This window comes from Pongo pygmaeus, chromosome 1 (assembly GCF_028885625.2).
Source record: "Pongo pygmaeus isolate AG05252 chromosome 1, NHGRI_mPonPyg2-v2.0_pri, whole genome shotgun sequence".
Taxonomy (NCBI): Eukaryota; Metazoa; Chordata; class Mammalia; order Primates; family Hominidae; genus Pongo; species Pongo pygmaeus.
In genome coordinates this window covers 224,793,055-224,811,578 of record NC_072373.2, presented here as the reverse complement: position 1 = coordinate 224,811,578, position 18,524 = coordinate 224,793,055, and the positions used below count along the sequence as shown (strand labels likewise).

The 18,524-nt window shown below is 55.3% G+C and overlaps 1 protein-coding gene across 2 annotated transcripts; it reads right to left on the bottom strand.

The window, feature by feature from the left end:
- Nucleotides 1-5,642: 5,642 nt before the first annotated feature.
- HES2 (hes family bHLH transcription factor 2) lies at nt 5,643-12,401 on the bottom strand. Of its 2 annotated transcripts, XR_008494941.2 has the most exons (5): nt 12,258-12,385; nt 12,089-12,184; nt 11,627-11,726; nt 10,427-11,539; nt 5,643-5,673 (listed from the first exon to the last, which is right to left on the bottom strand). XR_008494941.2 is itself a non-coding variant. In XM_054456346.1 (4 exons), exons 1-4 carry the CDS (start codon nt 12,300-12,302, stop codon nt 11,259-11,261), a joined length of 522 nt encoding a protein of 173 aa, XP_054312321.1. In that variant the 5' UTR covers nt 12,303-12,401; the 3' UTR covers nt 7,619-11,258. The 2 variants fall into 2 exon arrangements, 1 of the variants encoding a protein (XP_054312321.1); XM_054456346.1 differs by lacking the exon at nt 5,643-5,673 and having other exon boundaries at nt 7,619-11,539; nt 12,258-12,401.
- Nucleotides 12,402-18,524: the final 6,123 nt, after the last annotated feature.

The window sequence follows — 18,524 nt, the reverse complement described above, 5'->3', positions numbered from 1 at the left end:
TAAAGGATTTTATTTCTCCTTCACTTACATTTAAAACTCTGAATGTACCCGCAGGCCGGCATGGTGGCTCACGCCTGTAATCCTAGCATTTTGGGAGGCCGAAGCGGGTGGATTGCCTGAGCGCAGGAGTTCAAGACCAGCCTGGGCAACATGGTCAAACCCTGTCTCTACTAAAATACAAAAAATTAGCCGGGCGTGGTGGCATGCACCTGTAGTCCCAGCTATTCTGGAGGCTGAGGCAGGACAATCACTTGAACCTGGGAGGCGGAAGTTGCAGTGAGCCGAGATCGCGCCACTGCACTCCAGCCTGGGTAACAGAGTGAGACTCCATCTCCAAAAAAAAAAAAAAAAAAAAAAAAAAAAACCTCTAAATGTACCCGCAAGCATTGCTTTAGCTGTATCCCATAAATCTTGCTATGTTGTTGTATTTTCATTTCCATTTAGTTCATAACATTCTCGAGTTTTCCTTGTGATTTCATCTTTGACTCATTAGTTATTTATAAGTCATTGTTTAATTTGTTTAATTTCGGGCCAGGCAAGGTGGCTCATGCCTGTAATCCCAGCACTCTGGCAGGCCGAGGAGGGCGGATTGCTTGAGGTCATGAGTTCGAGATCAGCCAGACCAACATGGCGAAACCCCCATCTCTACTAAAAATACAAAATTAGCCGGGTGTGGTGGTGCACACCTGTAATCCCAGATACTCTGGAGGCTGAGGCAGGAGAATTGCTTGAAGCCAGGAGGCAGAGGTTGCAGTGAGCCAAGATGGTGCCATTGCACTCCAGCCTAGGCAACAAGAGCGAAACTCTGTCTCAAAAAAAAAAAAAAAAAATTGTGTAATTTCTAAGAATCTGAGGAGTTTCTGGCTTGCTCTCTCTCCCTTTTTTCTCTTTCCTTTTTTTTTTTTTTTTTTTTTTTTTTTTTTTTTTTAATGGAGTTTTGTTCTTGTTGCCCAGGCTGGAGTGCAGTGGTGCGATCTCAGCTCACTGCAACCTCTACCTCCTGGGTTAAAGCAATTCTTTTGCCTCAGCCTCCAGAGTAGTTGGGATAGCAGGCATGTGCCACCACACCCAGCTAATTTTTTTTTATGTATTTATTTTTAAATTTATTTATTTATTTTTTATTTTTTATTTTTTTGAGACAGAGTTTCACTCTTGTCACCCAGGCTGGAGTGCAATGGCGTGATCTTGGCTCACTGCAACCTCTGCCTCCTGGGTTCAAGCAATTCTCCTGCCTCAACCTCCCATGTAGCTGGGATTCCAGGCACCTGCCACCATGCCCGGCTAATTTCTGTATTTTTTAGTAGAAACCCAGTTTCACCATGTTGAAATTTTTGTATTTTTAGTAGAAACCCAGTTTCGCCAGACTGGTCTCAAATTCCTGACCTCAAGTGATCCACCTGCCGAGGACTCCCAAAGTGCTGGGATTAAGGCCATGCCTTGCCAGTTTCTGGCTATCTTTCTGTTGTTGATTTTTAATTTAACTCTGTGTGGTCAAAGAACATACACTGTATAATTTCAGTTCCTGTAAGTCTATTGAGACTTCTTTTATGGCCCAGCAGACGGCCTACCTTTGGTGACTGTTCTACAAGCCCTTCAGAATGTGAATAGAACCTGATGTTGGGTGTAAGATTCAAGAATGGTCAATTAGACTGAGTTTATTGATAAGGTTGTTCAAGTCTTCTATACCTTTACTGGCTTTCTCTCTACCTGTTTTATCAATTACTCTGAGAAGAGTGTTGAAATCCCCAACTATAATTGTGAATTTGAGTATTTCTTTCAGTTACCAGTTTTTACTTCTTATATTTTGAAGCCCTGTTACTAAATGCATACACAGTTGGATTTTTTTTTTTTTTTTTTTTTTTTTTTGAGAAGGGACCTTGCCCAGGCTGGAGGGCAGTGGCTTGATTGTGGCTCACTGCAGCCCCAACTTCCTGGGCTCAAGCCATCCTGTCACCTTAGCCTTCTGAGTAGCTGGGACCATAGGTGTGTGCCACCACGCCCAGTTAACTTTTTTATTTTTTGTAGAAATAGGGTTTCGCCATGTTGCCCAGGCTGGTCTCAAACTCTTGGGCTGAAGCAATCCTCTTGGCTCAGCCTCTCAAAGTGCTGGGATTACAGGCAAGTGCCACCTGCCTGGCCCACATTTGGAATTTTTAAAATTGTAATGTATCCAACACAAAGAAAGGACAAGTGTCAAAATATCAATAAAAAATATATTCATTCCTATAATCCCAACACTTTGGGAGGCTGAGGATTGTTTGAGGCCAGATGTTCAAGGCCAGCCTGGGCAACACAGTGAGACCCTGTCTCCACAAAAATTTTTTTTTTTTTTTTTTTTTTTGAGACGGAGTCTCGCTCTGTCGCCTGGGCTGGAGTGCAGTGGTGCGATCTCAGTTCACTGCAAGCTCTGCTTCCTGGGTCCACGCCATTCTCCTGCCTCAGCCTCCTGAGTAGCTGGGACTACAGGCGCCCACCACCACGCCCGGCTAATTTTTTGTATTTTTAGTAGAGATGGGGTTTCACCGTGTTAGCCAGGATGGAGATGGCTAGCCACAGGAGATGGAGATCTCCTGACCTCGTGATCCACCTGCCTCGGCCTCCCAAAGTACAAGGATTACAGGCGTGAGCCACCACACCCGGCCAAAAATTTTAAATTTAAAAAAATTTTAAAAATTTAAAAAAATTTAAAAAAAAATTTTTTTTTAATTTTTTAAAAAAGTTTTCCCAGCATGGTGGCACGTACCTGTAGTCCTAGCTATTTGGGAGGGAGAGGCAGGAGAGTCCCTTGGGCCAGGAGTTGGAGAGTACAGTGAGCTGTGATTGCATCACTGCACTCCAGCCTAGCTGACACAACCCAGACCCTGTTTCTAAAATAAGTAAATAAGTAAACACACAGATACACACACACACACACACACACACATTTCCAAATAGCCAGAAGAGAAGAATTGTAATGTTCCCAACACAAAGAAATGGCAGGTATCAAAATATCCATAAAAATATATTTCAAAATAGAAATGTCTTTATCTTCTTGATGAAATGACCCTTTTATCGTTATGCTTGTTTGTTTTTTGTTTTTGAGACGGAGTCTCGCTCTGTCACCCAGGCTGGAATGTAGTGGCGCAATCTCGGCTCACTGCAACCTGTGCCTCATGGGTACAAGCAATTCTCCTGCCTCAGTGTCCCAAGTAGCTGGGATTACAGGCGCAAGTCACTATACCCGGCTAATTTTTTTTTTGTATTTTTAGTAGAGACAGGTTTCACCATGTTGGCCAGGCTGGTCTCAAACTCCTGACCTCAAGTGATCCGCCTGCCTCGGCTTCCCAAAGTTCTGGGATTACAGGCATGAGCCACCACGCACGGCCCCCTGCAGCTTTGAAGTCCCGGGCTGGAGTAGCCAGCAAGGGCACTCTATGGACTGGACAATTAAAGTGGACAAAGGATGGTCAGGAGACTGTGGCAATGGCCTGAATAAAAAGTAAGGATCCTCCCATACCTGGAACAGTTTTCAGACCGGGAAGGAAGGCTGGGTCCCCAGGAGAAGGACCCAGCAAAATACACAGGAATGACTTACCTGGCTATCCCCAAAGAAGCCTACAGCATTTATCGGGTTATTGTACCATAGGGAGGGTGGAACACACACCCATTTCTAGGACCATTGGACATAGTGTTGAAGCTCACATTGATCCTGAGATCCAAGGTCATCATCTGTCCCTCTCAGAGTGGTGACATGGTGGTGGCCACATTGAAAGGAATCCTGGCCCTGTCTGGCTTGCAATGCGTCCACTGGGCGAGTGGCCACTGTGGCCGTTTCTCTGGTCCTCGAATGTGTAACTGGAATATAGAGACTTGACACTTGGCACAGCCCCCACATTAACTCTTTGGCCTGTGGTGAGAGCTATCACAGAGGGGAAGGTCACGTATAAATTCAACACTGCTCCCTGCCCCCAAGACAGTAAATCAGAGCAATCTGGAATCCCAGAGGAGGCCAAAAATGGATGTCACTCCTAAAGACGTAAAGGTTCCATCACATCTTCATTGCATTAGTTAGTTTAGATCCTACAAAAACCAGATGGACCCTAAAGGACTAGAGCAAACTCAGCCAAGTAGTAGCCCCCATTGCAGATATATTGTCTTTTGGGGCTTGGTTTTTTATTTTGATAGTAAAATACACGTAACATAAAATTAACCATCTTGGTCGGGCATGGTAGCTCAGGCCTGTAATCCCAGCACTTTGGGAGGCTGAGGTGGGTGGATCACCTGAGGTCAGGAGTTTGAGACTAGCCTGGCCAATATGGTGAAACCCCATCTCTAATAAAAATACAAAAATTAGCCGGGCGTGATAGTGGGTGCCTGTAATCCCAGCTACTCAGGAGGCTGAGGCAGGAGAATCTCTTGAACCTGGGAGGCAGATGTTGCAGTGAGTGGAGATCATGCCATTGTACTCCAGCCTGGGTGACAAGAGCGAAATTCCATCTCAAAAGATAAAAAATAAAAATTAACCATCTTAACCTTTATTTTTTTGAGATAGGGTCTTGCTCTGCGGTCCAGGCTGGAGTGCAGTGGTATCATTATGGCTCACTGCAGCCTTGATTTACCAGGCTCAAGCAATCCTCCCACCTCAGCCGCCCGAGTAGCTGGGACTATAGGCACACGCCACCATGCCTGGCTAATTTTTTTGATTTTTAGTAAAGATGAGGTCTCACTGTGTTGCCCAGGCTAGTCTCAAACTCCTGGGCTCAAGCAGTCCTCCCGTCTTGCCCTCCCAAAGTGCTGGGATTACAGGCATGAGCTACCATGCCTGGCCCATCTTAACCATTTTCTTTTTTTGAGATGGAGTCTCGCTCTGTCGCCCAGCCTGGAGTGCAGTGGCGCGATCTCGGCTCACTGCAAGCTCCGCCTCCCGGGTTCATGCCATTCTCCTGCCTCAGCCTCCCGAGTAGCTGGGACCACAGGCACCCGCCCCCACGCCCGGCTAATTTTTTGTATTTATAGTAGAGACGGGGTTTCACCCTGTTAGCCAAGATGGTCTTGATCTCCTGACCTCGTGATCCGCCCGCCTCGGCCTCCCAAAGTGCTAGGATTACAGGCGTGAGCCACCGTGCCTGGCCCATCTTAAGCACATTTAAGCATCATGCACATTCACATTGTTGTGTAGCCATCAGCACCATCCATCTCCAGAGCTCTTTTCCTCTTGCAAAACTGAATCTCTGTACCCATTAAGCACCAATTCCCCATTCTTCCCACCCCCCCAGCCCCTGCCAACCACCATTCTCAGATGTGGTATCTTTGTTAGAGCAGATTAACTTGCTCTCAGGTGTATGGTCTGCGGCCATTGACTCAAGCACAGGGAATGAGAACTTCTGAAGTGGGCCTGGACATCTGAATTGCACAGGCTTCCCAGATAGGTACGAAGGAACAAGAAACAAAACAAACATTACCGCAAATGAAACACTGTGTAAATATGTGGGTTACATCCTGTAAGTATGAAGAGAATGGAAGGCATTTATCTTGTTATTGTCACTGGGGCAGATCCGGAGTCAGCTCTGGGCAGAGATGGATTTACCCTGCAGCTGCTGAAGCTTAAGCTGGGGGCTGCTCAGGAGCTTGGATGTAGAATAGAAGGCAGTTCTGAGCATGGAGGGGAGGCCAGGTGTGCCAGCCAGAAGCATCCTATGAAAAGAGAAGCCAAAAGGATGAGATGTGAATCTCCAAGCACCACTAGTTAATATGACTTATTTTCATTCTGAATAAATATTCATTTTCATACTTAAAAGTCTATATTCGTAATTTTAGATTAGTTCTCCTACAAAGGGCCTCAAAGTTTAGTTCCTACAAAACCTAGATCTGCCTCTGATTTTTTGTGTGTGTGAGACAGAGTCTCACTCTGTTGCCCAGGTGGGAGTGTAGTGGCGTGATCTTGGCTCACTGTAACCTCTACTTCTGGGTTCAAGCGATTCTCCTGCCTCAGCCTCCCAAATAGCTGGGACTACAGACACCCACCACCACGTCCAGCTAATTTTTGTATTTTTGGTACAGCTGGGATTTTGCCACGTTGACCAGGCTGGCCTCAAACTCCTGGCCTCAAGTGATCTGGCTGTCTCGGCCTCCCAAAGTGCTGGGATTACAGGTGTGAGCCACCATGCGCCACTACCCCCCCGCCCACATTGCCCAGCTAATTTTTGTATTTTTAGTAGAGATGGGATTTCACCATGTTGACCAGGCTGGTCTCAAATTCCTGACCTCAAGTGATCCACCTCTCTCGGCCTCCCAAAGTTCTGGGATTACAGGCATGAGCCACTGCCCCAGACTGCCTCTGATTTTTGAGGTCTACAAAGGTTCGGGGTTTTGTTTTTGTTTTTGTTTTTGTTTTTTTTGAGACGGAGTCTTGCTCTGTCGCCCAGGCTGGAGTGCAGTGGCATAATCTCAGCTCACTGCAACCTCCACCTCCTGGGTTCAAGGGATTCTCCTGTCTCAGCCGCCTGAGCAGCTGAGACTATAGGCGTGCACCACCACGCCCAGCTAATTTTTGTATTTTTAGTAGAGATGGGGTTTCGCCGTATTGGCCAGGCTGGGCTCAAACTCCTGACCTCGTGATCCACCCACCTCAGTCTCCCAAAGTGCTGGGATTACAGGCGTGAGCTGCCACGCCCAGCCTGGTTCATTCTTCTTTAAGATTGTCCTGTGCTGCCTGAGGTTCGTGAAAAATCCTAACATAACGAACACCAAGATGTGAGGCTCTCTGGTTCCCCCTCCACGACAGAACCAGCGGTGGACATGTATTCAGCCTGGAATCTTCTTCCTTCAGGCCTCACCCCCAGGCCAGGGAACCCCTCATTCCTGCGCCTGGTCCTGGACCAGCTGCCTGGCCCCTGCTCCCTGCTGCCCCCCAATGGACCTCGGGTAACAAGACACCACGTGTGTGGGGCGTGTTCTCTAGACCCGTTCTCACGCTCCTGAAACCATTATTGAGCCTTACAGCTGCTTTAAGCGCCCGGGGCTTCATCAGAGCCTTTGAAAACCCCAAGTGAAACTAGTTACTCACTGGGAAGCCTAAGTGGGTGGCTGCCTTCTCCCTGACACTGCATGCCCGGGCAGCTCTCTGAAGGGCAGCCACAGCCACACGGTTACACAGGGACACACACACGCACATGCACACCTACACACACGCAAGCACTCACACTCAGCCCCCAGAGATCCATCCACACTCGAAGGAGGATCAGACAAGAAGTAAAGCTAGCACAAACAACATCATCGGCTGGGTTAGCTCCTCTCTACAATGGCTTTAGAAACCTGGAATTTTTTTTAAAGTACAGGCAGGCTGGGCGAGGTGGCTCATACCTGTAATTCCAGCATTTTAGGAGGCTGAAGTGGGGGAGGATCGCTTGAGCCCAGGAGTTCAAGACCAGCATGGGCAATGTAGCAAGACCTCATCTCTACAAAAAATCAAAAAATTTGCCGGGCGTGGCAGCGTGCGCCTGTAGCCCCAGCTAGTCAGGAGGCTGAGGTCGGAGGACGGCTTGAGCCCAGGAACTCAAGGCTGTAGCGAGCCATTATTGCACCACTACACTCCAGACAGAACAAGACCCTGTCTCAAAACAAGTACAGGCACACCCCATTTTATTGCAGTTCACTTTATTGCACTTCACAGATATTGCCTTTTTTTTTTTTAAACAAATTGAAGGTTTGGGATAACTCCAGAGTCAAGCAAGTCTGTTGGCACCATTTTCCCACGAGCACGTGCCCACTTTGTATCTGTGTGTCACACTTTCCCAATCCTTGCAATATTCCAAACTTCTTCCTTATTATATCTGTTGTGAAGCTGGTTCTCCCAGACGTTCCCTGCAGGTTGTTTATGCAGCGCCCATCCGAGATGAACCCGAAGGACACTCAGGATCCCAGACTGCCGGAGGAGTCTGGGATCACAGGCGGGGCAGAGCAATTTGTCAACGTTTATGAGAGGAGTCCTCCTTGGCAGCCCACTCTTTATCCTCACTCTCGTGGAAATGAGATTCGACCTCACCTAATCACCTGGTGCCCGAGGAGCAGGTAGGAGCCTGTCCCAAGCCTGAGCTTCCTGGGAAATCTACATTTCAGCACAGATGGGTTCCCAGCAGCTTAGTGCTCTGGCTGTCCTTAGGTCACTGAATCATTTCACCTGCTAGTTTTTTGTTTGTTTGTTTTTGAGATGGAGTCTTGCTCCGTCGCCCAGGCGGGAGTACAGTGGCGCGATCTCGACTCACTGCAACCTCCACTTCCTGGGTTCAACTGATTCTCCCGCCTCAGCCTCCCAAGTAGCTGGGGTTACAGGCACACACCGTCATGCCCAGCTAATTTTTGTATTTTTGTAGAGACAGGGTTTCACCATGTTGGCCAGGCTGGTCTTGAACTCCTGACCTCAGGTGATCCGCCCACCTTGGTCTCCCAAAGTGCTGGCATTACAGGCGTGAGCCACCGCGCCCGGCCTTGCCCACTGGTTTTATGAGAAAGAGACATGGGAGCCTTTTCCCCAGCTGGGGCAATCATTAGACAGTCACACGGAGTCACAGAACCATCTTGGAACAGGCATCCCAAGACCTGGCCATTGGGCAGGATGTGGGATTTGTGAAGGGTCATAAATGACCCTTTGAATCAGTCTCCCTCTGCACAGGAAAAGCCCACCGCCCTGCGCTCACCTTTGCCCATCAGATAGGGCTTGGGGGGCACCTGAGGAGGACCTCACTGGCACTGCCTGTGGAGGAGGATGTTGGCATTCCTATTTCACAAGCCCGGCTTGGAGAGCCAGCAAAGACCTTCTGGGCAGCTAGCTCTTGCACACACCCCTGCGGAGAAACTCTGCCTTCTTGCCTGGGGCCCAGAACCTTACCCACCCAGGCTTACCCCGTCCCTTCCAGGGCCCACTGGCCTCCTGACTCAGGCTCCCCCGAGCGCCTGACCCTGTGAGTCACTAGCCCATCTACAACCCTCCTCCCCGACTGCTTGAGTTGTAGCTTGATTGGAGCCAGGTCAATGCAAGTCACAGAACTGCAAACTGAGATGGACTCTCAGAAGCAAGAGGTGGCAAGCATGGCTGAGAGGAAGCGAGGGTCCTCCTGGCTGGTTAGTTCTTACAGAGTTTAAGCTGTACTGAGAGTTTTTATGGGGACAAGGGGCCAGTCCTGTGCCTGCCTGATGTGGAGTCCTAGGTGGGCTTGGGCCGCAGGTTACGTGCTCCCGGAGGCTCACAAAGGCAGTGCCAACAGGCGCTCATTCTCAGCAATGGGTGAAAGTAAGAGGAACCTGCCCTCCCTCCTCTCCACACCTCCCCAGTATTTGTCCTCATGGAGTAAATATCCAACAGTGATCCCAGGGCGTGGGAGTGGGAGTTAAGGCAAATGCCAGACTGTCCAAGGCTCATTATAGGGTCGTCCTCTCATCCTCTGCTCACTAGTCCACTATGTTCAGTGAGCACCCACTGTGCACCCTGTGCCTTGGGGACATGGAGGCGCGCTCAGCCCCAGCCTTGCCCTCCGGGAGCTTACAGTCTAACCCTCTGGGCCCAGGGAGGTGGGAAGACGGCACGGCCTTGCTGGGAACCTCACCCTGTTGGCTTCACAATGATTTTTTCAATAATGCCTACAGCTTCCTTCATATCCTGCCACCCAAACCAGTGCCAAAGTCATCATGGGCTTGTGTGGCACAGTCAGATTTAGTGATCATCCCCACTCCCGCATTGGTTCTGTCTTCTTGCCCCCGGTGCTCTGGTCCCGAGCACAGGCTGCTGATTTGGGGACCTGGGGGAGAATCCTCCACCTTCTGCAAATGCTCAGCCACGAAATGACGGGTGTTTGCCTGACTATGCTTTCATGAATCCCCCACGAAATGATGGGTGTTTGCCTGATTATGGGCCACCAGTGCCCCCACTCCTCGTGGGCACTCCTGGGATCGGCAGCCCCTTCCTAGCCTTCACAGAGACTCTAGGCCTCCACGGAAAAGAAAGAAAAAAAAAATTTTTTTTGAGACGGAGTCTTGCTGTGTCACCCAGGCTGGAGAGCAATGGCTCAATCTTGGCTCACTGCAACCTCAGCCTCCCAGGTTCAAGCGATTCTCTTGCCTCAGCCTCCCGAATAGCTGGCACACGACACCACACCCGGCTAATTTTTGTATTTTTAGTAGAGACAGGGTTTCACCATATTGGCCAAGCTGGTCTCGAACTCCTGACCTCAGGTGATCCACCCGCCTTGGCCTCCCAAAGTGTTGGGATTACAGGCGTGAGCCACCGCAGCCACCCAGAAAAAAAAATCTTAACAAGTTGCTTCCAGCAACCAGTCTCAATGAGTAGCAGGGAGTAGTTTGCAAGAAAAAAAAACAAGTGAAGATGTTTCCCATTCTTTAACCTGCTCCATCCCTCAAATTCCTGCTGCTCCATGGCAGGGGCCCTGCTCACCCCACATTGGCACAGACTCTGTGCTGGAGTCAGACCCTCCAAAGCCACAAGCTTCCTTGAGGCCACAGGGCAGCCTCATTCTTGTTCTGCCCCTTCCTCACACTGAAAGACTGCACAGCCTGGGGTGCAATGCCCAGGTATGAAATTGATGCTTGGGAAAACAAATCATTCCCAAAGTCACTTAAGGAATCCCCCAGCCCCACCGCACAGACCCCTGGATGTATACTGCCCCTGTAACTGGGGGCTCTGGGCAGAAAAGCCGAGGAGTGGAGGTGACGGCTCCCAGCCTATGCACCCTTTTGCTCTGCTCTGCTGCCCTGTAGAGCCCTGGAAGTGACCAGAGCCCTTAGGCCACTGCTGCTGCATGCCCAGAGGGTCCCAAGCAGAGCTGGGCAGGAGGTAGGCCCAGGCAGGGCTGGGAGAGCAGAGACCAGGCAGGGTGCACAGCTGCACTTTGCCCAGGTCCTGGCTCTGGTCTGGTGCCAGTGCTGGGGTGGGTGTGCCGGCTGCCCATGCAGCTGCGGGGTCCAGTTCCAGAACTATCTCCACCAGCTGGGATGGGGGGCTTCTTCTTCACCCTGCTGCCTCTTGTGCTTTCTTCTCTGGCCAAGTTGGGGGCTGAAGCACTGACGCTCTTTTTATTCCCTGAGCCGATCCCCAGCCCCAGGGCTTTCAGTCTGCCACGCCAGTCACAAACATCCGGCTTCCGGCCTGGGTGTGGGTACTGGGCTGGCCCCTAATGATGGGAACAGCAGCCGCCACCAAGAGCTTCAACCTGTCCAGTGCCCCAAGGTCCCAAGAAGTCGGCAGGGTCTGTGGACCGGCCGAGGGGCTACCACGGCCGCCAGAGGCCAGGGCCGCAGGGAGGCGAGGGCGGCGAGGGCACGGGCGCGGATGCGGGCTCTGGGGCAGACGCGAGCGCTGGGGCGGGGGCAGACGGGCCACTGGAATCTCCAGGGCGCCCGCCGTCGAGGGTGGCGCTGGCCGCTCTCCGCCACAGGTGCTCCAGCAGGCGCGCGCTCACGGCGGGCTCCAGGACTCGGCAGGCGGGCAGCACGCGGGCCAGGCGCGCCACACAGGCGCTGTAGCCCTCGCGGTAGCTGTCGCAAGGCACTGCGGGCGGAGAGCCGCGTGAGGCGCGGGGTAGGGTGCGGGGTGCGGGGTGCAGAGCGCGCGGCAGGGCAGGGAGGGCTCACTCACGGGGCGCTGCCGTGGGCCATGAGGACGCAGGCAGCTCCTGCAGGAAGCGCACGGTCATTTCCAGGACGTCTGCCTTCTCTAGCTTCGAGCAGTTGGAGTTCTGCGCCCGGCCACGAGGAAGAGCGACAGAGAACCACCAAGACAGAACTTTGGCCGGCTACCGTGCGCACCCGCTATCTAGTCGGGAGCTGGGTGTGGGGCGCGCCGTGGCCTGCTACGGGTCCTCTCCGACGCGCCCACCCCACCCAGGCTCCGCCTCGGGCGCTGCGCGGAACCCCCTGGCGGGTTCCTTCCGCAGGAGCACCCCGTCCCCCTGCCCCCGCTCCGCGCCCCAGGACCCTCCGCCCTCCGCCTCGGGCGCCGCGCGGAACCCCCTGGTGGCTTCCTCCCGCAGGATCACCCCGTCCCCCTGCCCCCGCTCCGCGCCCCAGGACCCTCTGCCCTCCGCCCGGGCGCGCTCACCTCCCGGCCCAGCAGCGGTAGGATGAGCCCCTTAAGCTGGCTCAGGCTCTGGTTGATGCGCGCGCGCCGGCGCTTCTCCAGCAGCGGCTTCAAGCTCTGCGGACCGGCGGCGCGGTGGTTAGACGGGTCCCCGGAGTCCCCCGCCCCGCCCCCAGTCCCCGGTTCCCACCTTGCGCAGCTCCGCCGCGTCCCCTGCCCGGCGAGGCAGCCCCATGCTCCGCGGGAAAGCGGTGGCAGCTGCGAGCCCCACGCAAAGGTAAACCGAGGTCCAGAAAGAGGTCCCAGGCGCGGCCCGGGCTGGTGCCAGACGAGTGCGCGCCGCGCCCGCGGCCGAGCTTTAAGGGAGCGGCTCGCCCGCCCCGCCCCGCCCCGCGGAGTCCGGCCGCCCGCTGGTCCCACCTCCTGCCTTTGTTCCTGCGCAGGGTGGAGCCGGGAGGGGAGACCGCGACGCCCCCGGGGATCCCGCTCCTCGCCTTCGCGTCCTATCTACCGCGGGGTGGCGGCCCCCAGTTGTCTCCGAGCACCTGCGGGAGAGTGGTGAGGGCGCCATCGGGGGCCTTCGCTGCGTGACCCCGCGGGCAGGAGGGCCAGGTGGGGCCAGGCCTTGCCTGACTCGAGCTACGGTCCCTCCTCTCCAGTGCTGCCCTTCATTCATTCCCCAGGCTCGGGTTCAGCGTCTCCTCTGAGCCCCGCCCTGGGCCGGAGCAGGGGACCCAGCGGTTAAGGGAGCTCCCACGAGGGACAGCAGCGGGAGGGACTCGCACCCCCAGCTGCTTTATCGGGTGAAGGGCTGAGCTGGACGGGAAATCCGAGTTCCGGAGAGAGGTCGTGACTTGCTCCAGCCCTCGACGCTGGGAACAGGCTGAGCCTGGACAAGGGCCCCAGTCGCTGGACGCCCGGCTCTAAGGAGCCCGTAGAACCCTTCGGCGGCTTGCCTAGTGAAGCGTCTTTTGGTTACCCCACTCCAGGCTTTGGGTGGGGAAACGGAATCCTAGAGAAGCAGAGGCAGCCCTGGAGCCCTCGGAACTCGTTTTCATTCCCACCGGCTAGGGGTCCGGGTTGTTGCCCGCAAGACAGTCAGGGCTCACGTGACGCGCGGGCGGGACAGTCTTGGGTGCGGGCCCCAGGCTGCCCGCCTGGGCCCCAGTGGCCCGCCCAGGACCGCCTTCACGCCGCGTGGCCGTTGCTGCGGCAAACTGGCTGGCGTCCCCCGCCCATCTGCTCCAGGCTCCCTTCCCCCGACCGGCTGGCGGGGCAACGGCCACGCCCGCGAACCACACTGCGAAATGCCGGGCAGAGAGATGACTGGAGGGATCCACAGAGCCAGCCAGGAGGAGGCCCCCATGGGGCGGGGCCAAGGAGGGCTCTGTCCAGGGTGCTGGATGAACCCCCTGTCCCCCGAACCCCACTTCCGAGCTCCACCCCTGCCGCTAGCCCCACGTCTCCCTCCTTCAGGGTTCTCCCCGCAGGGTGGAAGAAGGCCAGCGAACACACTAAGGGGCCCGGAGAAGCCTGGGCAAGGGGAGCCCAGGCCACCCATACCTATCTGTGGCGTGGGAAGGAATGTAGGCCACCGTTCATGGACGCTTACTGTGTGCCAAGCTCAGGGCTTAACGCTTTAAGGCTCGCGCCTGCATTAACCCTCATAAAAGACCTAACAAGTGAGAATAAATCATTCAACAGGTTTGGCCCAGCAGGGCTTGGAGGAACCTGAGACCTTGTTCTCCGTGGTTGAGGCCAGTTTGCCTCCATAGGCCTCCCCTAAGACAATTAGTTGTTCTTTAAGAGCTCAAAAAACTCTGTGGATCTTTTCCCTCTCATCCCCAGGCCAAGCCACTTAGCTTGGCTGACTCAGTTCTGCACCCACAAGTCCGCCTGCAGCATCTGCATCTTGGGGAGGGACTGATCCTAGCTCCTGGGAGAAAAAGGCTGAAGGAGGAGGCTCCCCTTAGAACATCCCCCTCCAGGCTTGCGGATCACCATTTGAAGACTGAATGGCAGGGGAGCAAACACCATTTCCATTGCCAGTTACCCCCAGTTAAAAATATTTCTTCCTCCACTCTCCCACTGGGTAAAGGACTTTAACCAAGTAACCCACAGTTCTCTTCAACTCAAGGATTTTCAGGTTTTGCTGGTTACTTGGAAGGAGTGGTCTGGAATCAGAGGAACGTTAAAGACAGCTAGGTGGGCAAGTGTCGGGTGCAGGTTTTAGGGGAGCTGGGGCCACCTAGGATACAGTAAGGATACACTCCACCCCTGGTCTCTACTCTTGGGAAGTGCCCTGGCCCTTGGGTTGAGAAGAAACCTGGGGTGGGCTGGGGTGAGCCCAGCAGAGGGGTGAGAGAAGGCCTCCTGGGGAGAGAATCCCTAAGCTGATAGCTGGAGGGTGGGAGACTCTGGGGGTGCTGTGGGCAGAAGGAAACTTGGGTGGAGAGGAAAGAAGAGCCCAGCAGGCTCAGCCAGGGAGTGAGAGCTTTGCCACTTCCCATCTGTGTCATCTCAGGCAAAATGCTTTAAAAAACAAAACAGCTCTCCCTCTCCCTCTCCCTCTCCCTCTCCCTCTCCCTCTCCCTCTCCCTCTCCCTCTCCCTCTCCCTCTCCCTCTCCCTCTCCCTCTCCCTCTCCCTCTCCCTCTCCCTCTCCCTCTCCCTCTCCCTCTCCCTCTCCCTCTCCCTCTCCCTCTCCCTCTCCCTCTCCCTCTCCCTCTCCCTCTCCCTCTCCCTCTCCCTCTCCCTCTCCCTCTCCCTCTCCCTCTCCCTCTCCCTCTCCCTCTCCCTCTCCCTCTCCCTTTCTTCGGTCTCCCTCTCCTTCTTTTTTCGGTCTCCCGCTGTTATCGAAGCTGGACTGTACTGCCAAGATCTCGGCTCGCTGCAACCTCCCTGCCTTGGGCTCCTGTGACTCTCCTGCCTCGGCCTGCCGAGTGCCTGGGATTGCAGCCGCGCGCCTCCACGCCTGAATGGTTTTTGTATTTTTGGTGGAGACGGGGTTTCACCGTGTTGACTGCGCTGGTCTCCAGCTCCTGGCCTCGAGTGATCTGCTTGCCTCGGCCTCCCGAGGTGCTGGGATTGCAGACGGAGTCTCGCTAACTCAATGCTCAATGGTGCTCAGGCTGGAGTGCAGTGGTGTGATCTCGGCTCGCTGCAACCTCCACCTACCAGCCTCCTGCCTTGGCCTCTTAAAGTGCTAAGATTACAGCCTCTGCCCCGCCGCCACCCCGTCTAGGAAGTGAGGAGCATCTCTGCCTGGCCGCCCATCGTCTGGGATATGAGGAGCCCCTCTGCCCGGCCGCCCTATCTGGGAAGTGAGGAGCGCCTCTGCCCGGCCGCCCATCGTCTGGGATGTGAGGAGCGCCTCTGCCCGGCCGCCCATCGTCTGGGATGTGAGGAGCGCCTCTGCCCGGCTGCCACCCCGTCTGGGAGGAAGTGAGGAGCGCCTCTGCCCGGCTGCCCCGTCTGGGAGATGAGGAGCACCTCTGCCCGGCCGCCCCGTCTGGGAGGTGAGGAGGGCCTCTGCCTGGCCGCCACCCCGTCTGGGAAGTGAGGAGCGCCTCTGCCTGGCTGCCACCCCATATGGGAAGTGAGGAGCGCCTCTGCCCAGCCGCCCCATCTGGGAGGTGAGGAGTGCCTCTGCCCGGTCGCCCCGTCTGGGAGGTGAGGAGCGCCTCTGCCTGGCCGCCACCCCGTCTGGGAGGAAGTGAGGAGCGCCTCTGCCCAGCTGCCCCATCTGGGAAGTGAGGAGCGCCTCTGCCCGGCTGCCACCCGCTATGGGAAGTGAGGAGCGCCTCTGCCCGGCCGCCCACTCTGGGAAGTGAGGAGCGCCTCTGCCCGGCCGCCCACTCTGGGAAGTGAGGAGCGCCTCCGCCCGGCCGCCCACTCTGGGAGGTGAGGAGTGCCTCTGCCTGGCCACTCCTCTGGGAAGGGAGGAGGGCCTCTGCCCTGCCGCCCCGTCTGGGAGGTGAGGAGCGCCTCTGCCTGGCCGCCACCCCGTCTGGGAGGAAGTGAGGAGCACCTCTGCCCAGCTGCCCCATCTGGGAAGTGAGGAGCGCCTCTGCCCGGCTGCCACCCCCTATGGGAAGTGAGGAGCACCTCTGCCCGGCCGCCCACTCTGGGAAGTGAGGAGCACCTCTGCCCGGCCGCCCACTCTGGGAGGTGAGGAGTGCCTCTGCCTGGCCACTCCTCTGGGAAGGGAGGAGGGCCTCTGCCCTGCCGCCCCGTCTGGGAGGTGAGGAGCGCCTCTGCCTGGCCGCCACCCCGTCTGGGAGGAAGTGAGGAGCGCCTCTGCCCGGCTGCCCCATCTGGGAAGTGAGGAGCGCCTCTGCCTGGCCGCCGCCCCGTCTGGGAGGAAGTGAGGAGCTCCTCTGCCCGGCTGCCCCATCTGGGAAGTGAGGAGCGCCTCTGCCCGGCTGCCCCGTCTGGGAGGTGAGGAGTGCCTCTGCCTGGCCACCCCGTCTGGGAAGTGAGGAGCGCCTCTGCCCGGCCACCCCGTCTGGGAAGTGAGGAGCGCCTCTGTCTGGCCGCCACCCCGTCTGGGAGGAAGTGAGGAGCGCCTCTGCCCGGCCGCCACCCCATATGGGAAGTGAGGAGCGCCTCTGCCCAGCCGCCCCGTCTGGGAGGTGAGGAGTGCCTCTGCCCGGCTGCCACCCCGTCTGGGAGGAAGTGAGGAGCACCTATGCCCGGCTGCCCCGTCTGGGAGATGAGGAGCACCTCTGCCCGGCCGCCCCATCTGGGAGGTGAGGAGTGCCTCTGCCTGGCCGCCACCCCGTCTGGGAGGAAGTGAGGAGCGCCTCTGCCCGGCTGCCCCATCTGGGAAGTGAGGAGCGCCTCTGCCCGGCCGCCACCCCATATGGGAAGTGAGGAGCGCCTCTGCCTGGCCACCACCCCGTCTGGGAAGTGAGGAGGGCCTCTGCCCGGCCGCCCCATCTCAGAGGTGAGGAGCGCCTCTGCCCGGCTGCCACCCGGTCTGGGAGGAAGTGAGGAGCGCCTCTGCCCGGGCGGCCCCGTCTGGGAAGCGAGGAGCGCCTCTGCCCGGCCGCCCTGTCTGGGAGGTGAGGAGCGCCTCTGCCCGGCTGCCCTGTCTGGGAGGTGTACCCAACAGCTCCTAAGAGACAGCGACCATCGGGAGCGGGCCATGAGGACGATGGCGGTTTTGTTGAAGAGAAGGGGAGGAAGTGTGGGGAAAGGAAGGAGAGATCAGATTGTTGCTGTGTCTGTGTAGAAAGAGGTGGGCATAGGAGACTCCATTTTGTTCTGACTAGGAGAAATTCTTCTGCTGTTGATCTATGGCCTTTCCCCCAGCCCCCTGCTCTCTGAAACATATGCTGTGTCAACTAAGGGTTAAATGGATTAAGGGCGGTGCAAGATGTGCTTTGTTAAACAGATGCTTGAAGGCAGCATGCTCTTTAAGAGTCATCACCACTCCCTAATCTCAAGTACTCAGGGGCACAAACACTGCAGAAGGCCGCAGGGACCTCTGCCTAGGAAAACCAGAGACCTTTGTTCATGTGTTTATCTCCTGACCTTCTCTCCACTATTATCCTATGACCCTGCCATATCCCCCTCTCCCAGAAACACCCAAGAATCATCAATAAATTCTTCATAAATTAAAAAAAAAAGAAAAAAAATAAAAAATAAAAATAAAAGTTTAAAAAAAAAAAAAAAAAAAAAAACAAAACAAGGCTGGGCATGGTGGCTCATGCCTGTAATCTCAGCACTTTGAGAGGCCAAGGTGGGCAGATTACTTGAGGTCAGGAGTTCGAGACCAGCCTGGCCAACATGATGAAACCCCATCTCTACTAAAAATACAAAAAATAAAAAAATTAGCTAGGCATGGTGGCGGACACCTGTAATCTCAGCTACTTGGGAGGCTGAGGCAAGAGAATCACTTGAACCTGGGAGGCAGAAGTTGCAGTGAGCCTAGATTGTGCCATTGCAATCCAGCCTGGGCGACAAGAGTGAAACTCCATCTCAAGAAACAAACAAACAGGCCGGGCGCAGTGGCCCACGCCTGTAATCCCAGCACTTTGGGAGGCCGAGGTGGGCAGATCACAAGGTCAGGAGATCGAGACCATCCTGGCTAACACAATGAAACCCCATCTCTACTAAAAACACAAAAAATTAGCTGGCACCTGTAGTCCCAGCTACTCGGGAGGCTGACGCAGAAAAATGGCATGAGCCTGGGAGGCGGAGCTTGCAGTGAGCTGAGATTGTGCCACTGCACTCCAGCCTGGGTGACAGAGCAAGACTTGTCTCAAAAGAAAAAAGAAAAAAAACCCTCCCCATCTCTCCATGCCTCATTATCCCCAGCTGTGAACTGGGAACAATAGTTGTACCTCTCTCATAGCACCCCTGGATTAAATATCCATGTGAAGCATGGTGAGCGCTTGGTGGGTGGTACAGATTTCATAAAAGTGCTACTGCTGCTGTGAGCTCCCTGGGGC

Excerpts from the sequence above, each read along its gene's own strand:
- HES2 (XM_054456346.1), bottom strand. The coding sequence starts at position 12,302 with ATGGGGCTGCCTCGCCGGGCAGGGGACGCGGCGGAGCTGCGCAAG. Across the intron at positions 11,727-12,088 it reads TACCGCTGCTGGGCCGGGAG|AACTCCAACTGCTCGAAGCT; the intron begins GTGAGCGCGCCC and ends GGCCGGGCGCAG. Across the intron at positions 11,540-11,626 it reads ATGGCCCACGGCAGCGCCCC|TGCCTTGCGACAGCTACCGC; the intron begins GTGAGTGAGCCC and ends CTCCGCCCGCAG.